At 44.2% G+C, this 18,789-nt stretch overlaps 1 protein-coding gene and 1 long non-coding RNA gene across 2 annotated transcripts in view; both read left to right on the top strand.

Annotated features, from left to right (window-relative positions):
* LOC140622427 (uncharacterized) overlaps positions 1 to 8,204 on the top strand; it is a 39,734-nt gene extending 31,530 nt beyond the window's left edge. Inside the window, exons 2-3 of the long non-coding RNA XR_012022192.1 lie at positions 6,654 to 6,712; positions 7,298 to 8,204. This is a non-coding gene — a long non-coding RNA (uncharacterized lncRNA). The remainder of the gene's footprint in view (positions 1 to 6,653; positions 6,713 to 7,297) is intronic.
* Positions 8,205 to 14,581: 6,377 nt separating this feature from the next.
* Positions 14,582 to 18,789, top strand: part of P3H2 (prolyl 3-hydroxylase 2) — a 150,232-nt gene continuing 146,024 nt past the window's right edge. Inside the window, exon 1 of the mRNA XM_072807833.1 lies at positions 14,582 to 15,079. Coding sequence (XP_072663934.1) covers positions 14,597 to 15,079 — 483 coding nt within the window. The 5' untranslated portion in view covers positions 14,582 to 14,596. The remainder of the gene's footprint in view (positions 15,080 to 18,789) is intronic.

Raw genomic sequence — 18,789 nt, 5'->3', positions numbered from 1 at the left:
ACAGTTCAGCTCAAATATTTCCTCTTTCATGAAGGTCTCTGTCTCTCCTAAGCTAAAAATAATATGGTCCTTTGGAATTTCTTAAAGTACAAGTCATCTTTTACCTTGAACTCTGTTTGATTTTATGACTTCTAGGTTGTCCTTTTTGGAGACAGGGTCTATTATTTATTCTTTCATTCTCCATTAAATCAAGGAAGTCCCTTGCACATAATAGACACATAAGAGATATGTATTATTATGAATCTTGCTAAAGACAAAGAACTCAGAAACAACAAGAATTGTTTTCAGATATTGTCAGAGATATCCAGCCAATGGACTTAACTTTTTTCTTTTGTCATAGAGGATGATGAAAACAAATTGATGGAGGTTACAGGGGCCATGGAGATTGAAAAAGAGGCCTTCCATAAGTTTTTTGGCTGAATAAGCTGAATACTTGTTACATTTTATTTATTGATGGATTTATTGGCTCCTTCAATTAATTAGTCAATTGATAGTATCGATATATGTCAAGCACTGTTCTAGTTTCTGGGTAGATAGTGGCAAACAAAATATCTGATTCCTACCTTTGGGGAGCTTGTAACTTAGTAAAGGAGAAACAAAAAAATAAACACAAGCATATACATTGTGGTCAGTGCCACTAAGAGAAATGGCAGTGTGACATGCAATATATTATCACGGGGGTTTTTGTATTAGGAAGGCAACAAAATTCCACCTGAGAAACTAACATTTAAGTTGGCAATTGAGGAATGAATGGGGGAGAATTTCAAAGAGAGAAAGAGTATTATGGGGGAAGCATCTGAGATCTGGACAAATTTAAGAAAGTAAAAAATGTCCTGTAAAATTGAATAATAAGTAGGAAAAAATTTGTGAAAGATAAGGCTGAGTTTGGCATTGGCTAGATCATGAATTACCTTGTAGAATAATCAAGGATTTTGTGTTTTCTCTCAATTTCGGTGGGAAATCATTGAAGAATATTAAGCTGAGGAATGACATGATCATATTTACATTATTTTAATAATGTTAGCCGTTGTGTGGAGAACAAACTGGAGGTAGACAATCATGAAAACTGGAGACCAGAAAGAAGACTATTGCAATTTACCAAGTGAAAGATGATGATGATTTGCTCTAGAGTGGTGGCCTGGACTGAAGAGAAAAGGGTGAATTAGAGATATATTTTTAATTTAAAATAGACAAAGATGAGTGATTAGCTGTTGGTTATGAAGAAAACTAGATCTCAAGAATAATTTTAATTTTTTTTGGTTGAGTAACTGGGTGGGTATCGGTGTATTTAATGACATGCAGAAGATGAGAGAAGTCAGATGAGACTGAGAGGAGAGACTTGAGATAAAGAGACACTTCCTCTTATCTCTGGTATTCCAAAAACAATTTGGTCAGATCTACCCAGTGGCTCTGTCTTTGTTGTCTCAAGTTTCTCCAATTTGCCTTCTGAGTATAAAACTATTTGTTCAAAGTCCATCCCTGACCTTTTGTTGAATTTCCACTGTGTTTAGACCCATCTTCAGACTCTATAGGCCTGCTGGATTCAGATTCAGATCCTTTGCTTATTTTGACATATAGGCTAGAAGTAAACAATATCCTCTTCTATGGAAATCTGAGCATATCATTAATGAAATGGAAAGTAAAAGCAAAGCAACTTCTAACATCTTGTGCAGTTGAATGATACTGATATTTTCAACTTTGAACTTTGAGAAATTTTGTATATGTTTTCTTCATCCTCAGGAATGTCTTTCTGCTCACATCTTTGCTGGACTTTCATGAGGATATATTGGTTGGAAGCATGGCATATTTGAAGTTAAAGTTTTTCAAACTTTCAAAGCTGCAGTATCGTTTTTTTTTTTTTTCTAATGCATTATATGTAAATAAAATCCAAGAGCTCTGGCTGAAGTGGTAACAGGGATTCTAAAATTCAGGGATTGTAAAAAAAAAAAAAAATAAAAAAAATAAAATAAAATAAAATAAAATAAAATAAAATTCAGGGATTGTACAGCACCTATAAAGATTTTACAGATGGCAGTTCAATGATACTTTTAAGGAAATCAGTGAGGAAGAGCTCAAAACTCAACCTTGGTAAGGTCATTTGCCCCAGGGAAAAGCGTTGTCTACAAAAGTGTTGTTTTCATGCTAGTTCACTCACCAGATCACTGTATGCTTGTATGCTCACATGTCACTTTTCAATCTAGGCCTGGAGGTCTTCAGCTGAATTAGGGATCTGCCCTAGAGGATTTTAAAAGGTTCTCTCACCCTAGAACATCTTTTGAATTTAACTATGCAAGTTTGTCTCTGATTCATGCTCATGGTACCCTCTTCAACTTTCCTTTTGAAGTGTAAGTCAGAGTGTGGTTGTAAGGGGAAGAGGAGGGAGTGGGAAATTTGGATACGCATGGGAGTAGGAGGCTGTGTGATTTGGCTCACCACATAAGAAAGCTAGGCACTGAAATCTCATTCACTGACTTAGTTCCAGGCTTACTGTGGGACTGAGGATAAGGCAAATCCTTGGGTTTTGATCTGTTTCATTATCAGTAAAATTTGAGAAGTTTTGATCTACATTCATGGGAAAAAGAACTGAGATTATGGGTAAATACATAATTTGTCCTCATTGTTCTGTCTTTAGAATGTCAGATGAGAAGCCCTCCTAAGAAGAATGTCACTGTAGAGAAATGAATAAATGAAAAACTTTATCCCTGGGCCTTAATATTTTCAAGGCTTGTCAAAAAGCCTTAGTATTATGGCATAATTTTCCAAGGAAAGGGATATAGATTTTGCCAATTAAATGAGAAAGCAAATGTAATACAAGGATAAACTCCTGTTTTCATCTGTTCTTTTCTATTATCCTACAATAAGACAGAAGCAGATCCCTAGAGAATTTCAAATTTTGTGCGATAGAATCTGAGGTCTGGCAGTCTTTCCACTGGAGAGTGTGGAAGTTAGTTGGTCTTATTTTCTTGTGGGTATATGCGGAATGAAGTGAGGGGGAAAAATAGAGGAAAGAAACATTCAATAGAAACTCTTTCATATATCCCCACATTTGAGAATCATTTTGGTTAAATTTATCTCTCGAAGTGCAACAATACCTCTAGAAAGTTAAGTATATTGCTTTAATAAAATTGTTTCCCTTCTAGTTAAAGTTTCAATACCAACAGTATCAAATGAGTTTGTGGAAAAAGAAGAGGGACCGATTAGTTTGAAATATCTAGTCCCTGGGTGTGGGTGAGCAAGTTGTCTTTGGTTTGCTAAAAGCTGTTCTGGAGGTGAGTGAGATCTTGGCTCTTCCACTTTGCAGTATAACCCAAAGCCCTTATATAGGGAACACCCAGGATTCCAGACCAGGTGAGGAAACATCTATCATCTTACATGTGTGGAAGGGCTTTTAGAATGATGAAGAGCTACAAAAATTAAAGTGATGTTATTTCTTGAAAACCTGTGATTAGGGATCCCTGGGTGGCGCAGTGGTTTGGCGCCTGCCTTTGGGCCAGGGCGCGATCCTGGAGACCCGGGATCGAATCCCACGTCGGGCTCCCGGTGCATGGAGCCTGCTTCTCCCTCTGCCTGTGTCTCTGCCTCTCTTTCTCTCTCTCTGTGACTAACAAAAAAAAAAAAAAAAAAAAAAGAAAATCTGTGATTATTATTATCTATGAAATGAGCATGCATCAAAAGGAATGCTTCTGCCTCCTTAGAAGACTGGCTTCAGTCAATGAAATATTTTTAAAGAGGGGGACTCTTTATCTTTTGAGAGAACACTTGACGTCAGGAAACATCTTTGCCACGCCACCAGAAGTTGTGTCCAGGAAATAGGTTAAGGAAGGCTTTTTTTTTTTTTTTGGTAAAAATTCAGTTTCGATTATAAAATAATATGCAAAATATCTCTGCAAATCCTTCCCAAAGCATTGGTGTCAAAAATGGGATCAGCATGTGGCATCCCAGGGTGTCTCCTTTGAAGGAAGTTGACTATACAATTTCTTTTGTGTTTATTTTAACAAATCAACCTATGATTATAGTTTGTGGGGTAGAGCCTGTGGTCTGGCTGTCGCTCAGATACCAAATATTAAGTTAGTGGTCCATGTTTTCTGTGGATATATTAAGATTGAAGTGGGGAGAAAAATGGAGATATTTTATACAACTTGCATCATCAAGTAAGAGGAAGGAGTTGTCTAAAAAGTTTTTAAGCATATATGTATATATTTTTACCATACCTTAAAAATAATTATTAAGAGTTTGGAAGTGGTTTGAAGATAATGCTAATTTTTAATTATAAATTATCCCATCCTCCAAAAGTAAATCAACCCAAGTCACTTTACTGCTTACATTCTGACTTCCTCCAAATACACAGTGCTAAAGGAGTAAGATTCAGTAAAAAAGAAGATTTAAGATATGTCTTATTATTTATTAAAGTTTTTTTCCCCCTTGAGACACTTCACCACTGCGTGTCTTATCTTCTCCATTTATCAAGTGGGGTAGGAAAGTAGGGTAGCTGTCCCTACTTGTTTTCCCTTAATCCTGGATTTTCTTCATGATTCTTTCCTATGGGTAAAGACAGGACAGAAGGAGAATACACATGCTGGACAGGCTGAGTAGGAGATTCCCCAGGGAGCTGGGGCATATGGATCAACTCTGCGGTGCCTGGAATCATTACTAAGCTATGGGTTGTCTCAAAAACAATAACTCCAGTCTCCTGCTCTACTGGATGAGGCTGACTGATATTTCTAGGCAAAATCAACAAGCTCTCTGTAAGCTGAGACTTTTAATGACCCCCAGGGAGCTTGGAAATTTGCTTGGGAACCAAAGTTTAACTTTCTCCCAGAAATAGATGTGGGGAGAGGGAAAGTAATGCTTTAGGGGACTATGAGAAATGTGATGACATTGTATTTTTAAAATGAAAAGATCAGAGCGTACGGAGAGCTGAAAGGAATTTCAGGGGTCTCATTCTACACCTTCCTTCACTGATGGGGGTAAAAGAGGCCCAGGATATAACAACTAGAACAAGGGAGAGCCAGAACGAGATGGGGGTGGGGTGGGATATGTGTGTTAATTCTGATTTCCCGTGCAGGGTTATTTTATGTGCATGTCTCTTTTGAAATAAAAATTCATGCATTTTGTTCACTCATGCAAATAGCATTTTCTAAAACACAGACATGGTGTTGAGATCTAGTAAATCTCTTTCCTCCCAAGAGACTAAGAGGATGATGATCATGAGATATCTCTTTGAGTAAGTTTCCATTTGGGCAATCTGAATATGGTCAGCTACTGCAAATAAAAGATAATCTGGAAGTGAGCACAGCAGGAGTGGGCTGGAGATGGAACAGCATGGTTCAAGAAACCACAGGCAGGCACCCAGCCAGGCTGGTGAGGAGGAACAGGTGGTCAGGTAATCAGGAAGCTGGAATCTATTTTCAGGGGCATTAAAATGAGTAGTGAAGTCAGAATCTAAAGTATTGAGGCATGATGAGTGACAAGTTCTCCAGTGGGGGCACATTGTTGATTTTATAAGGGTACTGCCAATGTTTTTGAAAGAATTCCTTAAAATCACTGTGATAAGCAAAATAATCAATTTTAAAGATATGGTTTTGGTATTTTAGCTTTGATAATTTTATTTTCATTACCAAGGGTTTTTTTTGTTTGTTTTGTTTGTTTTTTAGAGTTTGAAAGTTTTTGTGGAGAACATTTTGCTTTTTTTCTTTTAATATTTTATTTTATTTATTCATGAGAGATGCACAGAGAGAGCGAGAGAGAGAGAGAGAGAGTGAGGCAGAGACACAGGCAGAGGGAGAAGCAGCCTCCCTGCAGGGAGCCCTATGACGGACTGGATCCCAGGACCCCGGGATCACATCCTGAGCCAAAGGCCGATGCTCAACCACTGAGCCACCAGGCGTCCTATCACACCTTTCTTTATTCAAAAATAAAGCTAAACTATTTTTCTTTCTTTCCAAACTTTTTCTCATATATACATGTGAGAAAATACATACATATACATATATACATATGCAGTTTTATATGTATATGCAATTTTCTTTTTAGCTAATTTTCTTTTACTCCATAGTTGATAGTAAATCAGATGGGTTATTAATTTCCGTGTCTACAAATGAGATTTTGGTAAATGACGAGGCATTGATTTTTAGATATTCTTCAAATTAATATATTTATATATATACATATATATCATATATATATGTATATATATAAATGATATATGAGATATCATTTTATTACCTCAAAAGCAATTTATCCTAGATGTGCCAAGGCAAGGCTGTTCATGAGATGCTGAGATTTCTGGGGCTAAGATGGGGAAGGACGATATATCTTCTTGAGACATGGAGAGACCTTATCTTAGGCAGGTTGGATGGGCTGCTAGTACCTATCAGACACTAGAGAGCAGAACAGAAAAGGCTCACAGTGCCAGTGGAGGCACATTTAGTTGCTCTCCAGAGAAGTGGGGATGCTAGCGTGCAAGGTACCATCTGACAATTTATGATGCAGACAGTGTTAGAAATGTCCTAAAAGAAGAAAATGGTGGTGTTGGCAAAATGGACTCGAATAATGAGAGAGGTAGGCACCTAGCTCTAGAATTAGGAGCTCTTAATGCTGAGGCTTTACTGCCCTAATATCTGGCTCTTTTTATTTCCCTGTAATCCCAGCAGAAGATGATCTGGAGGCTACCAGAAGGTTGGAGAAGTCGGCTAGAACAAAGCCTCTGTTGGTAGGTGCTAAAAAGAATTCATGTCTTGAAACTCTAATAGGAGAAGAAAGGGATCATGAGGAAAGTGGGCCTTTGGACTCAGATTCAAATCCTGCCTCCTTAACTTATTTCCTCTGTGGACATTTTTTTAAAAACAAACCAATGGGGGATCCCTGGGTGGCGCAGCGGTTTGGCGCCTGCCTTTGGCCCAGGGCGCGATCCTGGAGACCCGGGATCGAATCCCACGTCGGGCTCCCGGTGCATGGAACCTGCTTCTCCCTCTGCCTATGTCTCTGCCTCTCTCTCTCTCTCTCTCTGTGACTATCATAAATAAATAAAAATTAAAAAAAACAAACAAACCAATGAAAACAACAAAAAGCCAATTTTTTCTACCCAAATTTCTTTATTTGTACAATTCATAGAGCATTATACCTTCATTTTCTCCCTGTCTTCTAACCCCAAGGATCAAATAAAACCATTAAATGTACCCAGCTAAGAATCCTCAACTGGTATTAGTTGAACCTGAACAAAGATGAAAGTCTAATGCTATAAGGGAATTTAGGTCAACTTTCTATTAGCCAAGTAAAATCTCTATATTTCTTCCAGATTATTCTGTATGCAGCTTTCCATCTAGTTCCCCAGCAAAATGTGGAAACTGTGGCAGCCTATGTCTTTGCTGGAAATGGGTACAAGATATGATTCAATGTGAACTGGTCTTCTCCAAACTTCCCCCACAAAGCTGAGGCCAGAGAGATGGGGAAACCAAGAGCTCTGCTGTAGCCAGATGGCCTAGGATGGGCCTCAGGGCAGAGCGTCTGCTTGGAGGGCACCAAGAGCAAGGCAGAGCAGATCCAGAAGGAAAGTCCTGACAACTGATCAGAAGCACTTTGGTGGACCAGAATGAGGGACACAGAATCAGCAAACAACAGATAAAATTCAGCCAGATGACCGTAGCAAAGTAGCCATGATCGGGGATGACAATAAAACGAGACAGAGAATGCCACAGTGGAGAAATGAAGCTCCCTCCCCAGGATTCCGCCAAGAATGAAGTGCTGGTTCAGGCAGGTTCCTAGCATTAGTGATGTCTGACAGCTGGAAACAGGGAGTTAGTTTGGGATGAATCTCAGTTACAGAGAGCAGGGGCAAGGTAGGGCCCCAGTTCAGGGGAACAGGGGGGGATCATTATTCTACTTAGATAAGTAGAATGTTGGAGGTGAGCCCTGTTTTCCTCATCTGGCTTGCTGCAGGTGCTTCTAGAGTAGTGCTCCACAAGTTCTCTAGCTGAGTATAGGCAGATGGGTTGGATTTGAGGGTGTGGGTGGCAAAAGTAATAAAAAGACCATTTACTGCATATTAAAACCCACAGTCTCCAAACCTGCTTTTCAACGATGAAGGTAATATTTGGGTATTTATTGCTTCCATTTCAGCATCTACTCAAGTGGTTCTAAAATTGAAGTTGGAAAAAAATAAATAAAATTGAAGTTGGAGAATTGATTAGTCATCAACCTTAATATCCCAGCAGGAGAAGACATGGGTTAAGTTTCTAAACTAGATTTCAAGGGCACAGCAGGCCAGTAGGAGAAAGTCAAGTCGGGCTGACTTTTTCTGTGGGAGAAAACATGCTTGCATTACTGCATGACTGGGCCCAGACTTAATCTCAAGAGCTTGCAGCAGGGCAGAGCCCAAAATGTGGGATCAGGGAGTCCCTGCTATGGAGAGGGAGATGGCAGGGGGGCTCAAAGATAGACAGGACACGAGTGTAATTTCAGAATAACAGATCACCCATATATACAGAGTAATATCTCCAAGAATTTCTCATAAGCAAATTTTTCTTTGTGTTTCTGCACAGTGATCCAGCATCTCTTCCATAGGAATGAATTAAGGCCTATTTACTCTCCCCATCATGACTGTTGCTACATGCATTGTGTCACCTGTCAAGTTGAGTTCAGGGTCATATTCAGTCTCAGTCTAGTACATACATTTTTCTACACACACACACACACACACACACACATTGTCCACATTTATTTTGAAAAAAAAATTGTATGAGTCTGTGATTCTAGCTGAATGAGGAACATAAAACAAAGTTGGTGACTAAAGAAAAAATATGCTTTGTACAAGTTTAATTGAAGCAGAGTTTTGACAGGAGCTATGAAGATATTTGAAGATTAAGGAAAGGCAGTAAATAGGCTTCAACCCTGGCCCTGTAACTTCTAAACGGGCAGCCTTCGGCAAATCATTCCTTTTTTGTAAGTCTCATTTTTCTCACTGGTAAAATTACAATACTAATGTCTTACTCAAAAAGAGCCTTGAAACTAAAATGACTAAATGTTTGTGAAAAGAATTGGCATAACACCCAGCACATAGGATATACTTGAGCCTCTTGAATTCATTCTGGATTGTGTTTTTAGCTTAAATTTTTTAAAGAATAATTATCATTCTTGTTTCGCTTTTTTTCTCGTTCAACTAAAATGCGAGTCTCCCAAGGAATGAATTTAGAATGCCTGCATGACAGGAGTGCAGGGACTGAGTGTTTTGTTTGATTTGGAATTGTAGAGCTCAATTAGGAATTAAGGTAAGCACAGGGACAGAGCTATTAAGGAAATTGGAAGGGAACAGACAGTCCTGGAATGTGGCAACTCCTGTTTGATTTTAAATGTAAGTTAAATATTAATTTTTCTAAAAAAAAAAACCACCCTCTTTCTCCATGGAGGCCTTTTTTTTTCTGATGCTGATATATTGTTGGTCCCTTGCCTCTCACAGTAACTTACTTGGAGGGAAAAAAAAATCTTCAGATGATCCTATTTGTGTAAGAAAAGAAATCTTCCAAACAGCCCTCTTGTCGCCAGCATCAACAGCAGCTGAACAGGGTTGGGTTGTTGCATAGTGAGAATAATTCCTTTCATTTTAAAGGAATCAAAGATGTTTGGGGCAAGCAAGGGCCCTGGTCACACAAGATCAAAATAAGCAAATATTAGATTTGCTTATAGAAATTGTTGATCAAGTGTCCTGCTGAAGTCTGAGCATACTTTTTATTGTTCCGTAAAGATTTTGAAGGAATGAAAGAAATCAACTTTGAAAAACTATGCTGATTTGGAGAAAATAAGAATTCTTTCCTGCTGGAGGTTCCCTAAAGCAAGTGGGTATGATGATGCCTTCGACTTGCAAACAGAAGTCAAAAGGAAATTCAAGCTTCTGTCGAGATTTATTCCAAATATAATAAAAAAAGGAAGTGATTGAATCCCTTTAAAACTTTTGGATGGATTCTCTTGTGCTTGGGCTGTTCTCTGAATTTGTAAGGAATGGGAAACAAAAGCGAAATCGCACTCTCCCAGTTCATACCCATCTTAGCAGAAACTCCAACATCTGCCACTCCCACTAGCTCCCTTTACCATATTATCTTTTTTTTTCTCACTTTCATGCATTTTTGTTTCTTTTCCCTTTTTAAAAAATTCACAGAGCTATTATCATGCAATGCTCCATGACATGCAGCATGCATATTTTACATTTCAGTATTTAAAATGAATTGTGCTACTCCTGCCACTGCCTATCTATGTGACCTGTGGGCCTAAACTTCCTACTGAGGATATAAGAAAAATTAATAAGATTTGCAGTTATGTTCTATCCCAGGGTTTCTCAACTTGGGCACTGTTGCTACTTGAGGCTGGACAATTCTTTGTTGTAGGAGGCTCTCCCATTTTTTATGGGATGGTTAGCACCATGCCCAGCCTCTACCCATTAGATGCCAATAATACAACTATAATCCTCTAGGTGTGACAACCAATAAGGTCTCCTGGTGGTGGTGGTGGGAACATCACTAACTATAACAGTGGTTCTTAAACTTTGGAGAATATAGAACCCTGGGGAAACTTGGTAGAGAAGTTTCTACAGACTTGGTAGATTCTACTTCAAGAAGCCAGGGTCTCTGTGTCTTTTTTTTTTTTTTTTTTAATTTATGATAGTCGCAGAGAGAGAGAGAGAGAGAGACAGGCAGAGACACAGGCAGAGGGAGAAGCAGGCTCCATGCACCGGGAGCCCGACGTGGGATTCGATCCCGGGTCTCCAGGATCGCGCCCTGGGCCAAAGGCAGGCGCCAAACCGCTGCGCCACCCAGGGATCCCTCTCTGTGTCTTTTATTTTATTTTATTTTTTTATTATTTTTTTAAATTTTTATTTATTTATGATAGTCACAGAGAGAGAGAGAGAGAGAGAGAGAGGGAGAGACTCAGGCAGAGGGAGAAGCAGGCTCCATGCACCAGGAGCCCGACGTGGGATTCGATCCCGGGTCTCCAGAATCGCGCCCTGGGCCAAAGGCAGGCGCCAAACCGCTGCGCCACCCAGGGATCCCTCTGTGTCTTTTAATAGTATTTGGATACCTAACAAAATTTGAGAACCACTGTCCATAAGGAATTGTATTGATGAAGTGATTCTCAAACTATTAATCTTGCACAAAGAGCCTCCGGAACTTGTTAGAGTTCACGGAAGGAAGGAAAGAACCAATCATCAAGGGATTTGTTAGAAAAGCGCATTTTTAGGCTCCACCTCAGATTTAGTGAGTCAGAAATGCTGAGATATGACTCAGTTCTCTAAGAAATGGCTCAGGTGAAGAAAATGTACATTTTTGGTATACCCAGCAAGACATTAAGAAGTATGAGAGACTCAGAGAAAACTGCCTTTTTCAACACAGATTGAGGCCATTGGGCAGAGCATTGTCTGGAACCAACTTCTCCATCCTGCATGGCTCTTATCACCTTATAGTCATGAGCATTTGTTCTGATCCAGCCTTACAAGGCAGATCAGATTGTCCTTCTTGGGGAGCAGGTATTTGAGGGATGGCATATCTCAGACTCATCAAGCCTCCATAGTACCTGGAGTACTGACCCATAGACTTACTCTTTGGAATATGGTATTCACTCTAGACTGGGGGGTCTCAATCTTGGTTTCATCTTTGAATCATGTAGGGAACTTAAAAATAACAAAACCCAACTCAATGCCGAGGTCGTACCCCTCAGCAATTAAAATTAACAACCAATTAAATAAGATAAAATTAACCAATTAATAACAAATTAAATTAGAATCTCTCTTGAGTGAGAGCTGGAGAGCAGTATTTATTTGCCCTGATTCTTAGGTGATTCCAATGTTCAAGCAATTCTGAGATGTCAGTGAAATGCTTCCTATAAAGTCATGTGGGATTTGTATAGAGGGAAATAAGGCAGAAAGATAGAAGATTTGAAGACACATGGTCAGTTTTGGGGATCAGTAGACTGTTTGGTATGGCTACAGACTCTAAGCTTTTGATTCTGTGCCGATAATTGTGCTTCCCCTAAGTTTTCCTAGATCCTTCCACTAGAAGCCATCTTTACAGGTTCTGCATGTCTATAGTAACTTGGAAACTAACATGTACCACATTCTACTGTTGCAGGGTTCTTGTCTCACAGATTTGAAGGATAAATCTCCTGGACAAGAGGGTGAAGTGAAGTGAAAGTTCATTAAGCCAAGGTGAAAACAGAAGGGAAAGAAAAAAAGCTCTCTAGAGTGATAGGGATCTGAATGGGTTGCTACTGAGGGCTCAGTAGCAACCCATTTTATAGTCAGACTTTTATTTAAAAAAAACTGACAAGGAAACTTGGTAAATTTCTTGTCAATATCACAATAGATTTGTGACTATCAGGAGAATATCCTGTCTATATTTAGAACCAACATGGTAGACTTGTAAATATCATAACAAGCAAGGGGCTCCCTTCTCTCTAGTTAATATCTCCTTTGTAAGGTTTCTCCACCTCTGGGGTTTCTGTGAGCCTGCAGCCCCCTGCATGAGCCTAGTCATGTAGCTCCTTACCTGTCTGTCCCTACCTATCTTGGGCTGTCCCTTACTCTCTACCTTGTTTTATAGTACCATAAATTAAGTTCGTCTCTTTGACAACATTGTAAACTTCCAAGGATAAGAACCCTGGCTTAGGAAGCCTGGGTGGCTCAGTTGGTTGAGCCTCTGCCTTTGGCTCAGGTCATGACCTCAGGGTCCTAGGATGGAGTCCCCTATCAGGCTGCCTTCTCAGTGGGGAGTCTGCTTCTCTCTCTCCCTCTGCCCCTCCCCCAAGCTCAAGCTCTCTCTTTCTCAAAACAAAGTCTTTAACAACAACAAAAGAACCCTGGCTTATTCATCTCTTCTTTCCCTAGAATTCCTACTTGAGAGTAGGCATCCGAAGATAGGAATTTAATTGACATAAAATGATATGGAAATGACACAGAATGCAGGGATAACTTCTAGCAAAGCCTCCTGGCACTTTATCCCCAGTCACAGAGCAGAACTTCCCAGCCTAGTGTGCTTTAAAACCTTCCACAAGTGCACTGATAACTCTGGATTCTGAGTCTTATCTGAAAAGAGAGATAATCCCTAGGGAAGAAGTCTGGGTGGATGACCCAAGAGCAAATTCTGGCACAGTGAACATTCAAATCCTTCAGTACACACTCAACTCCAATTTGGAGCTTTTCCATCAGTGGGATGAGCCAGAATGAGTGAGGTTTGGTGGAGAAAAATAATAACAGCATGATTCGTTGGTGTCTCTTGGAATTACAAAGCCAAGGCTGTTCATGGTCAGAGCGGTCAAACCCAACAAAATGAATGAAGGAATGAGCCTAAAACTCTGGCAACTTCCTCAGCATAGCGCGGACTCCACACCGAAGACTTTCTGAACACTCCTATCAACTACATGACACACGTAGCTCTTCCCCGTCACCCCTCCCTTTTGCTCACCATCCCAGTGGCCAAGGAGGCTTTGGGGAACTGCCAAGGGGACTAGGAGAACACAGGAACACAGGAATGCCTTCAGGAGGCCGGCTGGAGTCAAGGGGCCAGTGAGTAAGCTCTCCGGAATCTTTGTGACAGGTTGGAGCCAAGGAACACGAAAAAGGGGGAACACCGTGGCTAGGAGCTATTTATGAGGGAGGAGAAGCAGAGGAACAGGAAAGCCTCCAGTGAAAGCGTCTTGGGAGTCTGGCAGCCTTTTCTTTGCACGTTCTCATCCCTAGATTGATGCTCATCGCCGAAGTCCTAGGGGTACCCGGATTTTAAATCGCCTCTGTTCAATTCTTACAGTTAAGAATTCCTATCTGAAAACCATGTGACGTGTTGGTGTTGGGACATTTGTTGTAGGAGAAGCGCAGCAGAGGCTCGGTCGCTCAAGGTCACACAGGCCGACTCTGAGGACAGTCACACCTTCCTCCAAGGGGTCCTCTAGGTCCTTTGATACCGCCTGGTGGGCGACTGTGCTCCCCCGCCTGCCCCTACCCCTGGCTCCTGCAAAGTGGGGTGAGAGGGCAAGGGAGAGACCCCTCCTAAGGGGAGGAGCAGCAGCAGGCTTTGATTCTCTGCGTGGTTCCTTTTGCCTTTTCACGGTTCTATACACCTGAACTCCTCGCCTTTCCCCTCAAGACTCGCCCCCCGGCCAACTGGTCCCTTGGTGCTTTGTCGCCAGCCTGAGATGGGGCGCCAGCGCCTGCTCGGAAGGTGAGGGACTCCGCAAACTGCGGCGTGGGCCACACGCTGCAGAAAGTGACCAGAGTGCTGACCTCCCCGAGCCGGACTGCCCTCCCCCCACCAAGGGAGCACCCCGTCCGGTCGGCCACGCGCGAGGGAGACGCGTGCAAGGCTCGGGCCCGGGCGGGCCTCCAGCGCGCCGGCTCCCGGGCTGCAGGGCGAGCGGCTCGCGGAGGCTCGGGCGGCAGGAGGAGCGTGTGAGCTGTGGGCGTCCCTTTAAGAGCGGCCGGCGGACCCGGCCTCCGCCTCTCAGTCCGCGGAGCGCGCCGGCGGCCACCTGGGCTCGCGGCGGCCGGGTCGCGGCGGAGGCGGGAGAGGGGCCCCGACGCCAGGTGCCGGGAGCCGCGGGGCGCGTGGCCGGCCGGAGGATGCGGGAGCGCATCTGGGCGCCGCTGCCGCTGCTGCCGCTGCCGCTGCTGCTGCTGCTGCTCCCGCCGCCGCTGTGGGGCGGCCCCCCGGACAGCCCGCGCCCGGAGGCGCAGCGCGAGCCCGGGCCCCTGCAGCCCTTCGACCTGCTCTACGCCAGCGGCGTGGCCGCCTACTACAGCGAGGACTACGAGCGAGCCGTGCGCGACCTGGAAGCGGCGCTGCGCAGCCACCGGCGCCTGCGGGAGGTCCGCGCGCTCTGCGCCCGCCGCTGCGCCGCCCGCAGCCCGCTCGCGCCCCCCGGCGCCGGCCCCGCGGCCGAGCTGCCCTTCTTCCGCGCGCTGCTGGAGCGCGCCCGCTGCGCCCGCCGCTGCCAGGCCGAGCGCCTCGGGGGCCCCGCGTCCCGCCACCGCGTCAGCGACGATGTGCGCAGCGACTTCCAGCGCAGAGTGCCCTACAACTACCTGCAGCGGGCCTACATCAAGGTACCCAGGGCGCACAGCCCGGCACCCCCCAACCCTCCCCAAGGTGCCCAGGGCGCACAGCTCGGCCCCCCCCTCGAGCCCTCCCCAAGGTGCCCAGGGCGCACAGCTCGGACCCCCGCCCTCGAGCCCTCCCCAGGGTACCAGAGCGCACAGCTCGGACACCCCCCCCCCCGCCCCGCGAGCCCTCCCCAGGGTGCCCATGGCGCACAGCTCGGTCCCCCCCTCGAGCCCTCCCCAAGGTACCCAGGGCGCACAGCTCGGACCGCCCCCCCCCCCCCCCCGAGCCCTCCCCAGGGTACCAGAGCGCACAGCTCGGACCCCCCCCCGAGCCCTCCCCAGGGTGCCCATGGCGCACAGCTCGGTCCCCCCCTCGAGCCCTCCCCAAGGTACCCAGAGCGCACAGCTCGCGCCCCCCCGCCCTCCCCAAGGTACCCAGGCGCACAGCTCGCGACCCCCCAGCCGTCCCCAAGGTGCCCAGGGAGCACAGCCCGCGCCCCCCAGCCCTCCCCAAGGTGCCCTGGGTGCACAGCTCACGCCCCCCACCCTGGAGCTCTCCCCAAGGTGCCCAGGGCGCACAGTTCGCGCCCCCACCCTCTGGAGCCCTCCCCACTGCCCCAGTCCCCTTGGCGCTCGGCTCCTTAACCTCTCAGTGCGGGTCTCCTTCAACCTGCCCGTCCCGTGTTCGTGCATCTCCTATCTGGTCGCCCAGGCTCCCTAACACACACCAGATGGGACCTGCTCAAGCCATTAGCTCGTTGGGCATCAACTTGTCTCTGGAACAGAGGACTACACTGATGAGACGATGCTTGAAGTATCCATTCAGCACTAACTTCGGAGACTTTGGCAGAGCTGGGTCTAGCATAAGGTCTTCTCTTGCTTCATTTCTTGGTCTAACCTCACCCCAGTTTCCCTTCGACTCCACTCTCATCCCTCCTACACTCCAGTCTGCACCTTGTCTCTGAAGTTTACAAGAAAACATCCTCCAAATAGCAGGGTTAAAGGTTGACTTGCTCTGAAACAAATTTGGTGTCCTCTCTTACAAAACAGTAAAGATCAAAAGTAGGGGAGAAGGTGTGGTGGAAGGAGGTGAATCTGTGTGAGGCAGTCTCACTCAAAGTGTCTACCCAAAGTGCTGAGTTTTCCTCCAGAAGACCTTTGGTAGAGGATTTCCAATTTCTGGAAATAAGCATTGGAGTTATTTGACATCAGATGCCTAATACTCTCTTTTAGGTTTAATTTCTGTGTATTCAATCTGCCTGAAGTTTGTGTTAGGAGATATACGGTGTATATTGGCATTTTATCCGTATTCACAATTTTGATGATCCATCTGGATGCTTCAGCAAAGAGAATTTAGTTTGAGTTTCTGGAACCCCCCCCCACCCCGGCAATTCATGTTGCTCTGAACTTACACTTTCTCCCCCATCCCCCATTTTCTGGCTTTTTATGTCAATATATCACTGTCCCCTCTGCACCTGCTAAAGTGGCTTAGTGGGTTGTCCTACAGTAGCGTTAGCCAATACACCAGGCTACATTTCTAGGATCGCAGAAATACACACCATGTACAGATACATGTGCACACCATCCTACAAGGTCTGTGCTCTCGTGGGAAGGACACTGGAGATTTTGCAGTTGTTTGTGGAGCTCAGGAAATCACAGCCGAGACTAATACTTAACTTCCACTGCTATGGTTGAGAGGCTGGAGTTCACTAGACTAATACAACTTGGGCGAGAAATGAGGATCAAGCCTGAATCCTTTCCAGGATTCTCTTCTGCTTGCTTTTGCCTCTTGATGAATTTGCTAAACCATGTGTTAAGTATAAGCCTGATATTTTTTGGATGAATAGTGTAATTTTTCGTGGTCTTGGAGAAATCAGTCAATAGTCAAGAGAGAGGAGACCTTGAGTGCCCGACAGCCGAAGATCTGCTGAGTCAGTTTACAGAACAGAACGTGGGTGGCCGAGTTTGGTCCTGATAGCACAGTCTTCCTGGTGGGAGTCTCAGATGTGAGGTTGGCAGTCCTGCTGATAGTTCTGTCGCACATCTTGGGGAGATTTTCCTTTTTCATGTCTGGAGAAGGAATGCATATTCCTTTTCAGTCCTGTAAAAATAAATAACCATGAGGCAACTCTTACGATGTGGATTTCTTTAGTTCTGTAATTAAGCTTCCCTCACTGTTCGTGTTACGTTGATCAGTGATTCTGCTTCAGTCCTCTGGTCGGAGGTCAAAGAAGGTGAAGTTATAGGTTTGACATGCCTCAGATTTTTAGCACTGAATTGGTTATAGGAATTAGTCACTTGTGGGCACCTCTGTGGGTGAACTGTTGGGTGTGATCCAATGAACCAACGTAGTTTAAGAAGTTCTCCCCAAAACATGTGAACCCATGTGCTCATTTCTGTTTTGCCAGCAGTGTTTCTGAGGGCAGAACAATTATCTTCTCCCTTTTCATGTCGACTCTAATAAGCTAAGTTTCTTGGATCTACATAATTGATAATCTCTGAAAGAGGAGATATTTGTATTTCTTTGGAAGTTCATTTTTGATGGCTGAGTTTGTAGGAGTGTGTCTGGGAACGTGTAAAAGGTGTACCGCGGTTCCTCCCTCCCCTCTCCCAAGAACGCCGCAGTTTCAGCCTCTGCTTGGCTTCCTGGGAATTTTAATCATAAACACATGCATGCACGCACGCACCCATGCATGCAGACACCATCCTTTGAGAGTAAAACAAAACTCTCAAATAATAACAAAGTGTAGTCAGGCTCTGACAAGTGTGGATTCAGAAGTATTTACTCCCTGATTATAGAATGTGAATGTGTCTGGCTGTGCCTGGATATGAGCATGGCCCCTTATGTCCTTAAGTTGCTTTTGACATCAGGGACTCCATTTGCACTTCCCAGAGGATAATCCTGGGCCACACTAAATCCAGCGAGGAGTTTACAGTCAGAATTTGAGAACTTGGAAATCCATAATATGGTCAGAACTAGTGGGCTTCCTAGAAATAAGGAAGTACAGTTATTCGCGTGTCAGGATTTACCAGCTGTAGGTGCTCTCCGGAGTTGGTGAGCCTCTGATGGAAGCAGATCCTTTATACTGATGTGTTGGAGAGGAAGAGGCATTGAGAATTAGGAAATCCAAGTCCCTGTAAGTTCAGTTGGTCATGTCACTGATGAGGGGAGGGAAAGGGACTCTTTCAGTGTTACATATTGCATGGCAAAGCCAACACGATTTGATGAAATGAGCACAGGGCTGGTAGTCGGAGTCTCACCTTTGCCAGTAACGGATGCCCATGCTTGTACTGTGCCTGCTGCCCCATTGGGTCGCCTCAGGTCCCAGGGAATGCTGCAGTCCCCAGGGCTATCCCTCTGCCAGATTTGGACAGCTCCAGGGATGAGTAGGTCCTTATCCTGGGGTGTAGCAGACACTCCCTGCATGTCTCTTAAGCTCGGCTCTGTAGAATCTTCCTTGAGAGCTGGCATGTTGGGAATTGGTCTGGACAGCTATGAGGCAGCAGCTTCACTTGGTTCCTAGCCACACCTTTCTGTTTAAGTGCATGGTGAGACTCCTCAAACTTTGATGTTTATCGGATTATAAGATATAACTCATGATTCATAGCCCAAAGCCTAAAATAGAACTTTCCTCATAGTATTGTTTGCTCAGAAACCTTCCATGGTTTCTCCTTGCTGCCTTATAAAGTGCATAGAGTTAAGTGCGGCATCC

This window comes from Canis lupus, chromosome 31, assembly GCF_048164855.1.
Source record: "Canis lupus baileyi chromosome 31, mCanLup2.hap1, whole genome shotgun sequence".
Taxonomy (NCBI): Eukaryota; Metazoa; Chordata; class Mammalia; order Carnivora; family Canidae; genus Canis; species Canis lupus.
This window is presented reverse-complemented; position numbering and strand designations above follow the sequence as displayed.